The 13,055-nt window shown below is 40.1% G+C and overlaps 1 protein-coding gene across 6 annotated transcripts in view; it reads right to left on the bottom strand.

Annotated features, from left to right (window-relative positions):
• Positions 1 to 12,761, bottom strand: part of Fnta (farnesyltransferase, CAAX box, subunit alpha) — a 49,811-nt gene extending 37,050 nt beyond the window's left edge. For 2 of the 6 annotated variants that reach the window (XM_021252537.2, XM_087180420.1), the window contains exons 1-3: positions 12,294 to 12,564; positions 9,140 to 9,225; positions 2,418 to 2,532 (exon numbers count right to left, since the gene is read on the bottom strand). In XM_021252537.2, the coding sequence (XP_021108196.1) occupies positions 2,418 to 2,532; positions 9,140 to 9,225; positions 12,294 to 12,493 (401 nt within the window). In that variant the 5' untranslated portion in view covers positions 12,494 to 12,564. Of the gene's footprint in view, positions 1 to 2,417; positions 2,533 to 9,139; positions 9,226 to 12,293 lie in introns of all 6 variants that reach the window. The other 4 variants (XM_087180421.1, XM_004875379.4, XM_021252538.2 and 1 more) reach the window with 4 other exon arrangements.
• Between the last annotated feature and the right edge of the window lie 294 nt (positions 12,762 to 13,055).

Genomic DNA, 13,055 nt, shown 5'->3' with positions numbered 1-13,055 from the left:
AACCCCAAAAAAACCCCAAAAAACAACACTGAGATTCCATCTTACTCCAGAAAGAATGGCCATTGTTATAGCTTGTGTTTAGATGTCCCCCCAAAGCCTTGTGCAACCATAGGTGGGGCTTTTTCAGAAGTGGCTGGATCTAGATTGTGTGATACTGGGATTGATTCATGGTGCAATGCTAGGATTAAGGGCGCTACCTAAGGGCGGGTAGCCTGGCTAAAATATGAGGTACAGAAAGAGGCTTGTTGGGGGTTGCTTTTGTTTTTTGTTGTCTTCTATTTCTCCTCTGCAATGCCCCTCTGCCATGCCACCCTCCCTTGCAGCCAGCAGATTATGAAATGAAACTATGAACTATAAGCCAAATAAACCTTTCCCCCTTTAACTTTGGGGTGTCAGGTATTTTGTCTCCACAACAAGAAAAGTAACCAAGACAGCTATCATCAAGAAATCAATTAACAAACGCTGGTGAAACTATGGGGAAAAACAAACGCTTTCTACATTGTTGGTGGGAATATAAATTAGTACAACCACTATGGAAATCAGTGTGGAGATTCCTCACAAAACTAAAATTAGAAATTCCATTAGACCCAGCTATTACCCTTCAAGGTATCTTCCAAAAGAGTTAAAGAAAAAAAAAAAAAAAAAGAGTTAAAGATCACATTATAGTGATCTTTGCATACCCAGGTTTATGGCAGCACAGTTCATGACAGCTAAATCTTGGAAGCAGCACAGTGTCCATCAACAGAAAAAATGTGGTATTTACATCCAACAGAATAGTAACTCTGACATAATGATGAACTTGAGTCATTTGTAGGAAAATGGATGCATCCTGAGACCATAATATTAAGTGAAATAAATCAGACACATAAGTTTAAATAATTCATGATTTCTTTTATATGAGAAACTAAATTATAAATAAAGAACAAAACAAGAGATGACAAGGGCCAGGGATTTAGCTCAGTGGTTTCATCTCCTGCTCCGCAAGTGGAAAGACCCAAATTCGATCCCCCGCACCAAAAATAAAAAATTAAAAAAAAAAACAACACACAACAGATGACAGATCTTTCTCAAATAGGAAGGAGACTGTGAGTTTAAGTAAGTGAGGATGGTGGGGAGTACAGGGGGACTGAGATGTATTGTTTATGAACCAATGCCACACAGGGAATGTAAATATTATGTATGTACTAACTAAAAAAGAGAAAGAAAAGTAAAATCTCACTTTGCATAAAGTTTAAAAGAAGAAATTAAGAAAATACAAACCAGGAGGTAAAGCATACAACTAAAAGGTATTCCAGAAAGAGAAAACAGAGGAGAGGGAGAAAAAAATAAATCACAAGCATACAGAAAAATTTCTAGGACTTAAAAGAAAAACCAAAAAAAGTTTAAATAAAGACTGGGAATCTTCACTTGAATAACAGAGGCAAAAAAAAATGGAAGATAGGGGCAGGGGATTTAGCTCAGTGGTTTTGCCGCCTGCTGCGCAAGCTCAAGGACCCGAGTTTGATCCCCGGTACCAAAAAAAAAAAAAGAAATGGAAAATAGCTGTAAAATTCTAAAAGAAAATGATTTACAATGTGGGATTCTATTAGTAAGGTTGAAAGGAGACTAAAGAGTTTTGGTTTGTTTTTTTGTTTTTGGTACCAGGGATCAAACTCGGGACCTTTTGCTTGCAAGGCAGGCACCGGAACCACTAAGCTAAATCCCCAGCCCTAAAGACTTTTAAATGCATAAATCTCAAATATTGCCCCGTATCCTTTTATAAGTTTTCTTCTACTGAAGGATGTGCTCTGTAAAATGATAAAAGTAAATCAAGACATAGAAAGATGTGAGATGTAGAAGACACAATAACACACGGGAAGAGCTGAAGAACAAATACACAGTATCTACTAAAGAAAATAATAGAAATTAAATAGTACCTGTCATGTTCAATAGCAATGAAACATTCACATCTATAGGTTTGGGAGATGAATTTCTTATTGGTACAAAGAAAACTAAATCAAACAAAAAATACAATCTGCTAAAGGGAATGTAATTATACTATAAACGTGCAACAGCATGAACCACAGTGATTACTCATGTAAATGGAAGGAGGGAAGTAGAGAATGAATTTTGTACTCAGAGAAGGAACTAAAGTCTAAAATGAAAAAGAAATTAAATAAGGCATATTACCTAGTATACATCTAGAATACACAGAGGTTAATTCCAGAAAAAACACAGCTAAGAGTTGATGACTGCAGGGTAATGGGACTCTGGTGGTGGGAAGGAATAGAGCAGAGATTATTTTCATTAAGCTTCTGACTTTTAAACTCTTGAGTAAATTATTATTTTGGTAAAAATTACATTCGATTAAAGGAAAGTCATTCCAACTAAAACATAAAAGAAGGAAGCAGGAAGTATCAGTGATGTACATTACTTACCACACTGTGTAATTGGCTGCATTTAACTCAATGGCATCCCGAGTGAGCTTCAAGGCTCGCTCACTTCTCTCATCACGCTGCAGAACAGCTCGGAAATAATCATAAACATCTCTGACTGGAGACAGAGCACACAATGCATCAGGACCACCTTTTTTATTTACAACTAGCACTGTTATCTAAAGTGGTGATACACCTATGTGGAAATGTATTTTATTTGCAAGTGCATCATTTGTACCAATAAGCAAAACAGAGTCAAATGATTGTGACTGCCACCCTGACAGTACTCAGTCACAGCCACAAATCACAGGGTACATAGGTCTGACCATGCTTATTGCTTATGTGTGTGTGTAGATGGGTTAATGCCAGACTGCAAATCTCCCAAAGACCTTACATAAATCTAAGAGTGAATATATTTAAATATGTCCACATTGCTATTTTCTCACTTTTTTTTTTTTTAATTTTTTTTTGGTACCAAGGATCGAACTTGGGTCCTTTCACTTGCAAGGCAGGCGGCGGAACCACTGAGCTAAATCCCCAGCCCTCACTTTTTATTTTGATCAGATTTTCAAATGAAAAAATCTGTGCAATGAGTTGAACATGGTGGCAATGCCTATAATCCCAGCACTAAGGAGGCTGAGGTAGTAGGATCACCAAGTTCAAGGCCAGCTTGGCCTGCATAGTGAGTTCAAGACCAGCTTGGAATGTACAGCCAGACTTGTCTCAAAAAAGAAGAAAAGAAAAAAAAATAAGCACAATTGTAGAAAACTCAACAGTACAAAAAGGTTCGGGGTAAATTTTCATCCTACCAAATTCCATGTTCTCTCCAAAAGCAACCACTGTTAATTGACTTTAGTACATACTTTCAAATATGGTCTATGCACATGCACATGAGTATAGGCTAATTCCATCCCTCAGGTTTTTAAAAATTTTTTATTTTTATTTTTTGGTGCCGGGAATCGAACTCAGGGACTCGCACTTGCTAGGCAGACACTGCATCCCTCAGTTTTTGTACAAATGAAATGTACCGTATTCAGTGTTTGTCCCTTGCCTTTTTCACACACATATTTTTAAAGATAGTATAAATTAGTAAAAACTCGTATGGAAAATTATTTGGTAATATCCATTAAAAATTAAAATTTATGTATATGCCAATTCAAGAATTCCAGTTCCAGGAGGTTTTTTTTACAAATATACCCCATATGCATGCTAAGCATCAAAAGGTATTTATTGGAGCATTTGGTTACATAAAAAAGAAATTGAGGAGGGAATCATGGGAAGCTCTGATTTACTGCCAACTAGGACAGAAGTGAGTTACAAGGGACTCATCACTGGCAGCTGACATCTGGCCTTGTAGGACTGCACCCCTGACCTGGGGCAGGTGGTGCCACCTCTGGGTAGCTAATGTCAGAACTGAATTAAACTGTAAGACACCTACTTGGTGTCCACAGAGAACTGGAGAATTGCTTGGTATGGAAAAGTCAAGACACTTGGTGTCAAAAGCATGATATATGATTGAAAAATACAGTGAATGAGGGCTGGGGATTTAGCTCAGCAGCACCATGCCTGCCTTGCAAGCACAAGGTCATGAGTTCCATCCCCAGTACCAAAAAACAGAACAAAGCAAAACAAAACAATACAGTGAATGTTTAAGTATTTTTAAAAAATTAATTACAGCAATACACACTGCCATTAATGCCCTCACTTCAAACACTTATCCCTGCATGCTTGCCACTTTCTGAAGCAGTTTTGGAAGTCGTTTTTCACGAAGTGTCTTTAGTCATGCTGTTGTGGCTGTTTCAGTGTCCTGAATCAAATTAAAATGATTACCTTTCATGGTCATTTTGACTATGGAGAAGAGCCAGATCTGGGAATAAGGTGGATGGGGACACACTATAGTTTTTATAATCCAGTCTTTCCACTGGATGAGACTCCAGCACCCAAAGTCAAAGTGTCAGACAAGATCATTAACAATTACAGCTCTTTACAAATTCTGAGGGTTGAGGTGGGGCTTTAGCTCAGTGGTTTCTCCACCTGCTGCACAAGCGCAAGGACCCAAGTTCGATCCCCAGTACCAAAAAAAAAAAAAAAAAAATTCTGAGGGTATGGTGGTGCACTGCTGTAATCCCAGTAGTATGGGAGGCTGAGGCAGTAGGATCACAAGTTCAAGCCCAGCCTGGGGAATTCAGCAAGACCCTGTCTCAAAAAAATAAAGAAAAGAAGGGCCAGGGATTTAGCTTAGTGGTTCCGCCACCTGCCTCAAAAGCACAAGGTCCTGAGTTTGATCCCCGATACCAAAAAAAAAAAAAAGAAAGAAAGAAAAAGAAAAGGGGTGGGAACGTAGCTCAATGTGAAGGGCCTGGTTTCAATATCCAGTACTGCAATATAAATTCTGAGACATATGAAAGTCACCTTTTAAACACTACCTTCAAAAAGTTGCCTATAACTTATTCTAGGGCAAAATTTAGAAACACTATAAATGTTAAACAACTACAGACTATTAGTTACTAATCACCAAGTTTCCAAATTATAAATTTGTAACCAAATTCTTATAACATGTTAACACTACATAAAATGCTTATTATGTCGCATGCCTCGCAAGCACAAGGTCCCAAGTTCGATCCCCAGTACCAAAAATTAAATAAATAAAAATGCTTATTATGTACATTATACATACACAAATCTCTCCATGTATTTTTTTTTTTTGGTACCAGGGATCAAACTCGGGACTTTGAGCTTGCAAGGCAGGTGGTGGAACCACTGAGCTAAATCCCTGGCCCTCCATGTATTTAACATAAACATATATACAAGCACACTGTTAAAATGATTAACTGGGAAGTGATCAGGCTGGCAGAGCTCCAGTACCTTCAGTTCTAAGTAAACCCAATTCAATGTAAACAGTAAAACAAAACTTAAGCGTTATCAGCCAGAAATAGCCAACTAACCACATACTAAACAGAACTTCATACATTAGCTTTTTTCTGTAGAATTCTCTTTTTTTTTTTTTGAGAAAAGCTCTCACTATCCAGTCCACACTGGCCTTGAACTCACTACCTAGCCGAGGCTGGCCTTAAACTTGTAGCAATCCTCCTACCTCAGCCTCCCAAGTGATGGGGTTATAGGCATGCACCACCAATCCCGGTTTCTGCAGAATTCCCTTTATATTAGCTAGGCATGATGGGGCACACCTGTAACCCCAGTACTCTGGGAGGCTGAGGCACAAGGATCACAAGTTTGGGGCCACCCTGGGAAACTTACTGACTTAGCAAGAACTCTCAAAATAAAAAAATATATGTAATAGAATGGGGGTGCAGTTCAGTGCAAAAGCCCTGGCTTCAACTCCCAGTACCGGGTAAGGGAGGGTATATATTTTGATCATATACAAGGTGTGATAAAGAATAGCATTTAACTTTACTTTTACACTTATTAGAGTAAAAGACACATTAGCATTAATCCCACTCAAAATACTTCCCTCCACTTCAAACACACTTATCTCATCATTCCTGGCACTCTCTGAAGCAGTTCTAGAAGTCTTCTTCCATGAATGTCTTTACACAGTATGATAAAAAATACAGTGAATAGCTGGGCATGGTGGCTGATCCCTATAAACCCAGTTCAAGGCCAGCCTGGACTACATAGTGAATTCAAGGCCAGTCTGAGCTACACAGCAAGACCCTGTCTCAAAAAAACAAAAACAAAAACAAATTTAAAAAATACACTGAATGCTTCTGATAAGCGCCATCCAATGGAAAGCCAGGCTTGTAAAAACAATATGGTGTCCTCATCTATCTAGTCTCCAGATTTGGCACCGTGTGACTTCTGGCTCTTCCCCAAAGTCAAAATGATCATAAAAGGTAAATGTTTTGAATCAATTTAGGACAAGGAGGCAGACACAACAGTCCAACTACAGATACAAAAAGGGGACTTCCAGAACTGCTTCAGAAAGTGGCAAGAATGATGGGTAAGTATGCATGAAGCAAAGGGAATTAATGGCAATGTGTCTTTTACTATAATAAATTTTGTTAATTAAACATTTACTGGCCGAGGATTTAGCTCAGTGGTTTTGCTGCCTGCTGCACAAGCGCAAGGACCCAAGTTCTATCCCCAGTACCAAAAAAAAAAAAAATTTACTATTTTTTTTTACCACACCTGATGATGTCACTCAAAGTATGGAAGTTCTGCATATTTATGTAACTATAAATTCTGACATTTTCCTTAATAAATTGTTTTCTGTCTAGTATCTCCTTCACTCCAAGAATGAAAGATAACTCTTGTATTCGCATATAGTAAATATTTAGCTTTAGAAATTTAATTCATCTGTAATTTGTTTCCATGCTCAAGATATGAGATAGGGCCAGGCGGGGTGATACATGCCTGTAATCCCAGCATTCTGAGAAGCCGAGGCACGACTGAGGATTTGGGCCCAGGCTGGGAAACTTCGGGGTTTAGTGAGATCCTGTCTTAAAATAAAAATTTTCAAAAGGGCTGGGGATATAGCTTAGTGTGAAAGCCCTAGGTTTAATCTCCAGTACCACATAGCCAATTATACCAAACTATTACTGGATTAATCTTTTTCATGAAGATACAAAATGTACTTTTACATCACATAATTAAGTTCTCATATACACTAATAATTTACTTTAGGTCCTTATTAACCTTTTTTATTTCTATACTAGTTCTACATGTTAATAAATTGAGTACTGTATTTTCATATTTCATAAGGAAAACCCACACACAATTTTTTTTTTTTTTGCAGTACTGGGGTTGAACCCAGAGGCACTCTACCACTGAGCTACACCCTGGCCCTTTTTACTTTTCATTTTGAGACATTACTGGCTTATTCTTCCTTTGCAAACTTTTTTGTCTTTTTTATTTTAATAATCAGCAAACAGAGAGAAAAAGCTTTTTTGTAAAAAAAGGAATGATCTTACACAAGAGCCCTAAATGAAATAAAAATAGACACCCAATTACAGAACTAGCATTCCATTATTCATTCACCCTTTCTAGAACTAAGATTTGCATGACCTTCAATTTACAAAGCATTTTCACATTCATCGTGAAAGAATATTTTATGAAAGAAAATAATCCACTCATTTTAATATCAGTAAATACATTCGAACTGAGCCTAATACTTTACTCCCAAAATATATTTTAAAATGCTGCTGCTTCAGCAGCCAAAGTTATTATGAACAAAATACTAATTAATTTGTTGTATGTTACATGCAGATTAAATAGCAAATGAAAAGCACAATCACAGTTATTAAATGTTATATGTAACATACACTGCTTGGCATATCTCCACTCTTTAGACAAAGTAAAATTTTAATTATAAAAATAAATCTTGATCCTTGGAGTCTTTGAGATTTTCCTCATTTAAACACACTAGGGATATGAGGTTCATAAACTTCAGTGACTCGTCCAAGTTTGCTCCACAATGTGGGGCAAAGCCAAGGAAGGTCAGTAGTCTTATAAACCTAACCCAGGGATCATCTTTCCACTTGAGATAGAAATTCTTTTGTTGGAGAGAGAGAGAGAAAAGAGAGAGACAGTCTCCAGATTGGCCTTGAACAAGCCAGCAGCCCAGGATGGCCTCAGACTCCCAAAGCGCCAGTATTATAGGTATGTGCCATCTCAAGCTGTGAGGGTTTTTTTGCTTCACTTTTTTGTTTTTTTGGAACTGGGGATCGAACTCAGAACCTTGCGCTTGCCAGGCAGGCGGTGGAACCACTGAGCTAAATCCCTAGCCCTTGCTTTGTTTTGAGACAGGGCCTCTCTATGTAACCTAGGCTGGCCTTGAACTTGCAGCAATCCTCCTGCCTCAGCCTCCTGAGTGCTGGGACTGCTCACGTGCACCACCACATCTGGCTGAAATGGAAGTTTTTAACGAAGCCTTGTAGAAGCCATGCAGATTAGCTGAATTGTTTAAGCACAGAAAAGCACAGAATGCTAAATCTCCTCTCAAGGAGCACTGCCTAATAGGGTACCCATAGAGAAGAGCAGGTCCAGGGGAGACTTTCATCTGGAGTGAGTTAGGACACTTGATTCACTCCTCCCTCCTCCAGCATGACCTCCCCACTCTGAAGGAGGCTGGCTTCTGCTAAGGTTTCCATACTTGAAGGCAAGCCGATATCTTAGCTGCAAATTCAGTGGAGCTTCCTGTTCTTAGGCTGCCCCTCTGCAGACTGTGAGAATCTGAGCTGATGAATAACTTAACCACCAGGCAGTATAGTGGCACATGCCTGTGTCCAGCACTCTGGGAGACTGAGACAGGAGCACATCAAGTTTAGCCCAGCATGGACAAAACAGAGACCCTGTCTCAAAATTTAAAAACAAAGAAATTTTTTAAAGGGCTGCAATGTAGGTTGGCGTGAAGGCCTTAGGTTCAATCCCCAGTACTGAAAAAGAAAAGAGAAGAAAAGGACTGCACTGAGCTAGGAACTTTGCAAACAAAGGCTATCTGGGCATCACTAGCATGGAAATGAGATCAGCTTTGGAAGTTTTAACAGTTGATAGCATTTCTTACGTAAACTTTGATTTCTCTATTCTCCCCTGACTGTGAGCCTTCTTATTCACACACATGCAAAAAGCTAAAAAAAACCATAAAATGAACTCCTCATAAGTAATGGAGACCCTTATTAGATGAAAATCTATCTTGCTACACAGTTGTGAATTTCAACTTTGCTAAGTTTGACTTACAGATCTTTTCCTAATAAAAATAAACTTACATTTTTCACTATAGATGATCTGCACTACTGGATTAGGACCATCATTCTGTGGCACTGGATCTATATCAGCCCACTCTGCTCTGTCCCTGAAAAACATACATTTTTCTTTCAGTAATTATGTTCAAACACATTAAAAGAAAAAAGAACCCATGTTTTTTAAAATGGCAGTATCATACTTATATAAACATTAGTAACTTACAGAGATCTTAAGGTTATCATAATTGAATTCTTCATGACCAAGTTTTCCCATTTCAGTTTACTTATTAAACTTTTAATGTAAAACTAAAATAAAACAATCTTTGGATTTTAAAAGAGGCTCAGAGACAACGGGAAGTAGGGAGACGGATCCTTCTCAAAGGGGAAGGGGATCAAAGGATGGAGGGAGGAGGAGGGTGAGGAGAGAAATAAGAAACTGTGATGTGTTCTGTAGGTGCACCAACTCCACACAAAAAATGCAAATAGGGCCGGGGATTTAGCTCAGTGGTTCCACGCAAGCGCAAGGACCCAAGTTCGATCCTCAGTACCAAAAAAAAATTAAAAAACAGAAAAAATACAAACATTATGTACTACACACATAGTAATAAACTAAAATTTTTAAAAGTTTTGAAAAGCCCCCAAGTCAACAGTTTTTGAATTTTAGGTTCTGTAAGTGGCAAAACCTGTTTTTGCAGCAAATATAAAGTAGTTTTAACTTAGAAATCAATCTTACTCATTGGTCTAATTAGACTCTTTGTAGTCTGTCAGCATTTTTAAAAATCTGAATAATTTACTAGAAATTGACATTTTAAAATGAAATTAAGCAGTACTACCATATTTTGCTGCATACTAGAAAGCTGGCCCAAATGCTCATTTATACAGCAGGCTCTAAGGCAGTAATGGCAAGCCTTTTAGAATTTTCAATGATAACAAATAGCCTGCTGAGGCATGTGGGCATGCATGCCATAGGTTCGCCAACACTGCTCTAAGGGCTGAGAGGCAGCTCAGTGGTAGAATACTTGTTTAGTACCACACAAGAGGTGGGAGCAGATTGTGGAACCTGACAAAGGCATAAATCAATATTACAAAATGTGTGACCTTCAGAAAGTTACATAACCTCTCAGGGCCTCAATTTCTTCTTTTAAAACAAGCATAGAATATCTAAAACAGTCAATGAATACTATTCATTATCAATGCTAAAATAACAGTTTAGTGGCAACAATAGATGTTTGTTCAATGTGAATTGCCCAGTGTGAACAAGTTTTAGGTACTCTTTTATTTATACAAGAAGTGATCAAAATACACAGTGAATGTTTGTTATGCAGTCATAGGTGGGGCTTTGGGGTAGTAAATTAATCATGGGTGTATGATACTCATCCACTACATTTGTCACTATAGCTGATCTACACCACTGAATTGCTATGATGGGTGTGATGTTGGGAGGTGAAGCCTGGTGGGAAAAGGTTGGTCACTGTGAGTATGACCTGGAAAGGTATATATCATTCCCTGCTTCCTGCCTGCCATGCCATGAGCTCTTTCTTCTCCGCCATGCTGCCATGCCTTGGAGCTACCTTACTATGGACTGAAACCTCTAAGAAACTGTGAGCCAAAATTAAAAATTTCCTACATTAAACTGTGAGTGTCGGATATTTTGCTCAAGTAATGAGAATGTAACTAAGACAATGTTTAAGTTTTTAAAAATTGTACTACTATATAAGACATATTGCCATTAATCCCCCTCAAATAACTTCCCCTCACTTTAAACACATTCATCCCATCATTCTTGCCACTTTCTGAAGCCATCCTGGAAGTGCTCTTTCCTGAGGGTCATTCTGAGGTGCTGAGTACCATCCAACTGAACGGACACAGAACTGCTTCAGAAAATAACAAGAACAGCAGATAAGTGTGTTTGAATGGAGGGAGAGCATTCTGGCGTTGTGTCTTTTATTCTAATAAATTTTTTTTTAATTTGACCATTCATCATATTTATCTTTTTTTTGCAATATGACACATCTTTATTGGTCGGCATATTTTTCTATCACACCATGTATTCTTTTCCTTTCATCCACTCTTTACTTCTATATACTGACAGTTATCGACAGCAAATATCTGTGTCATATAATCTTAAAATTGTGTTCATCATATATGCGAAGAAATACGAGGAATCAATGACAAGGAGTGGCACGGAAAGGTGACTGTCATTTAGTCACTGGGAAATCAGACACAGTCATCTGAAGAAACTACATATTTCACAATGAAGAGGGTTATGGGCCACCAAAACGAATTCAAATGAGTAAAACAGTAACTCCAACAACAACAAACCCTCTGGATTGTGACTTTCACTCATTCATAAAATCAAGTAAATAAGCTATGAGGTTTAGGTAGAACCACAAAACAAAGTAGTTTTGGATTGTCTCTGCTGGCTCACAAGAAGCTAGGGAATCCTATTACTATCTAAAAGCAAAGGACAGACAGCAATGGGACTGGGTGTTGGCAAGGTAGGAGAAAGAGGCAAGAAAGTTACAGCAGGACCTTCACATCACTAGTATTGCAGACAAGACTGTGCAGAGTTGCATAACTGACTTTAGGCAACAAACTTCTTCATGCTTATTCATGCTTACAGACTAACTCGGTGCCTGGCTGACTGAGCCGCTAAATTAAGTGAAAATATTTCAGTCCTTAGGATCTTACCTTAGTTATGTTATTTCAGCAGAGCCACGGAAAGCTCTTCCAGCTCGTTTTTAAAGCGAACAAATGTGGCCCCTATTTTTGTTTTGTTTTTGGTACCGGGGATCGAACTCGGGTCCTTGAACTTGCGAGGCAGGCGGCAGAACCACTGAGCTAAATCCCCGGCCCATGTACCCCCTATTTTTAAAAAGCATATTCTTGGCACGCTCTCAAAACTGCACCCTAATGCTTCTGTATTGGTATGCTCCCTATATAGGCCGCGTTCTGGACCACGAAAGAGAGCGGGAAGTTCTTAAAGGTGTGGATGGCGACCAAGGATCCACCGGATAGAGTGCCGTCAGGCGCTCAGTACTCGGCTACAGCGGGCGGGAAGCCGCAGGGCTAGGGCGCCAGGCTCGGCCGCACTTAGGCCTGCACCGGACAGAGGCCACCCGCCGCCTGCCGCCCGGGAGCCCCGCCCGCCATTCTCACGCGCCGGCCCGGGCGTTACCTGTACAGGACATAGGTGGGCGAGTCCAGGTTCAGGAACCCCTCCTCCGTAGGGGATGCCACGGCTTCCCCGGCCTCCGCTGCCATGTCTTCCTCCAGCGGCTGCTGGACCGGTGGTGGGTGCGGCTGCGGCGGGGGCTGCTCCGGCCGACCAGAATCGCTGTCTTGCGCAGGTTCCCCGACCCCCTCAGTGGCCGCCATCTCGCCTCTGTCCGCAGCGGAGGTAGCGCGGAGGCCCCGCCCCCGCGGCCTCGCCCGCGCCCCCCTCTTTCCCCCCGTTGAGCTTCCGGTTTCCAGCACCCGTACCACGGAGGCGCGGCCGAAGGCCTGGGTGGGAGGAGCTGCGCTGCAGCCCAGGCTCAGCAATTCCCACAAGTTTTCTGGACAGCGGGCCTTCCGCCGGCCGAAAATGCGCCTGCGCAGTCGGCTGGTGCAGTTAATTGTGCCAAGGCGGAGTTTAGTAACTGTGAAGTCTCAAAAGCTCTGGTCTCAGGCTTCGATCTCAGCGGAACTGGCCTTCCTGACCATGCAAGGCCTTTATGGTCCCACATTTTTTTTCAGTGCTTACTGTATAAGCCAAATTTATAACTAGTACACTGCTAGATGTCAGATGTTCCAATTGTATCCACCGATCTAGAATGAATTCCAAAGGACAATGGAGGTTTACGATATGAAAGATTTATTGAAAGATAGCTCCTGAGAGACAGGAGTGGTCCTGAAAGTGGGTTGCCACCAAGGCCCTTTGTCAGGAGTAATTTATACA

Source organism: Heterocephalus glaber, unplaced genomic scaffold (assembly GCF_053883595.1).
Source record: "Heterocephalus glaber isolate CG9 unplaced genomic scaffold, H.glaber_assembly_v1.0 deba00001461, whole genome shotgun sequence".
Taxonomy (NCBI): Eukaryota; Metazoa; Chordata; class Mammalia; order Rodentia; family Bathyergidae; genus Heterocephalus; species Heterocephalus glaber.
The sequence above is the reverse complement of the archived record's forward strand: the minus strand, read 5'-3'. Positions and strand labels throughout refer to the sequence as shown.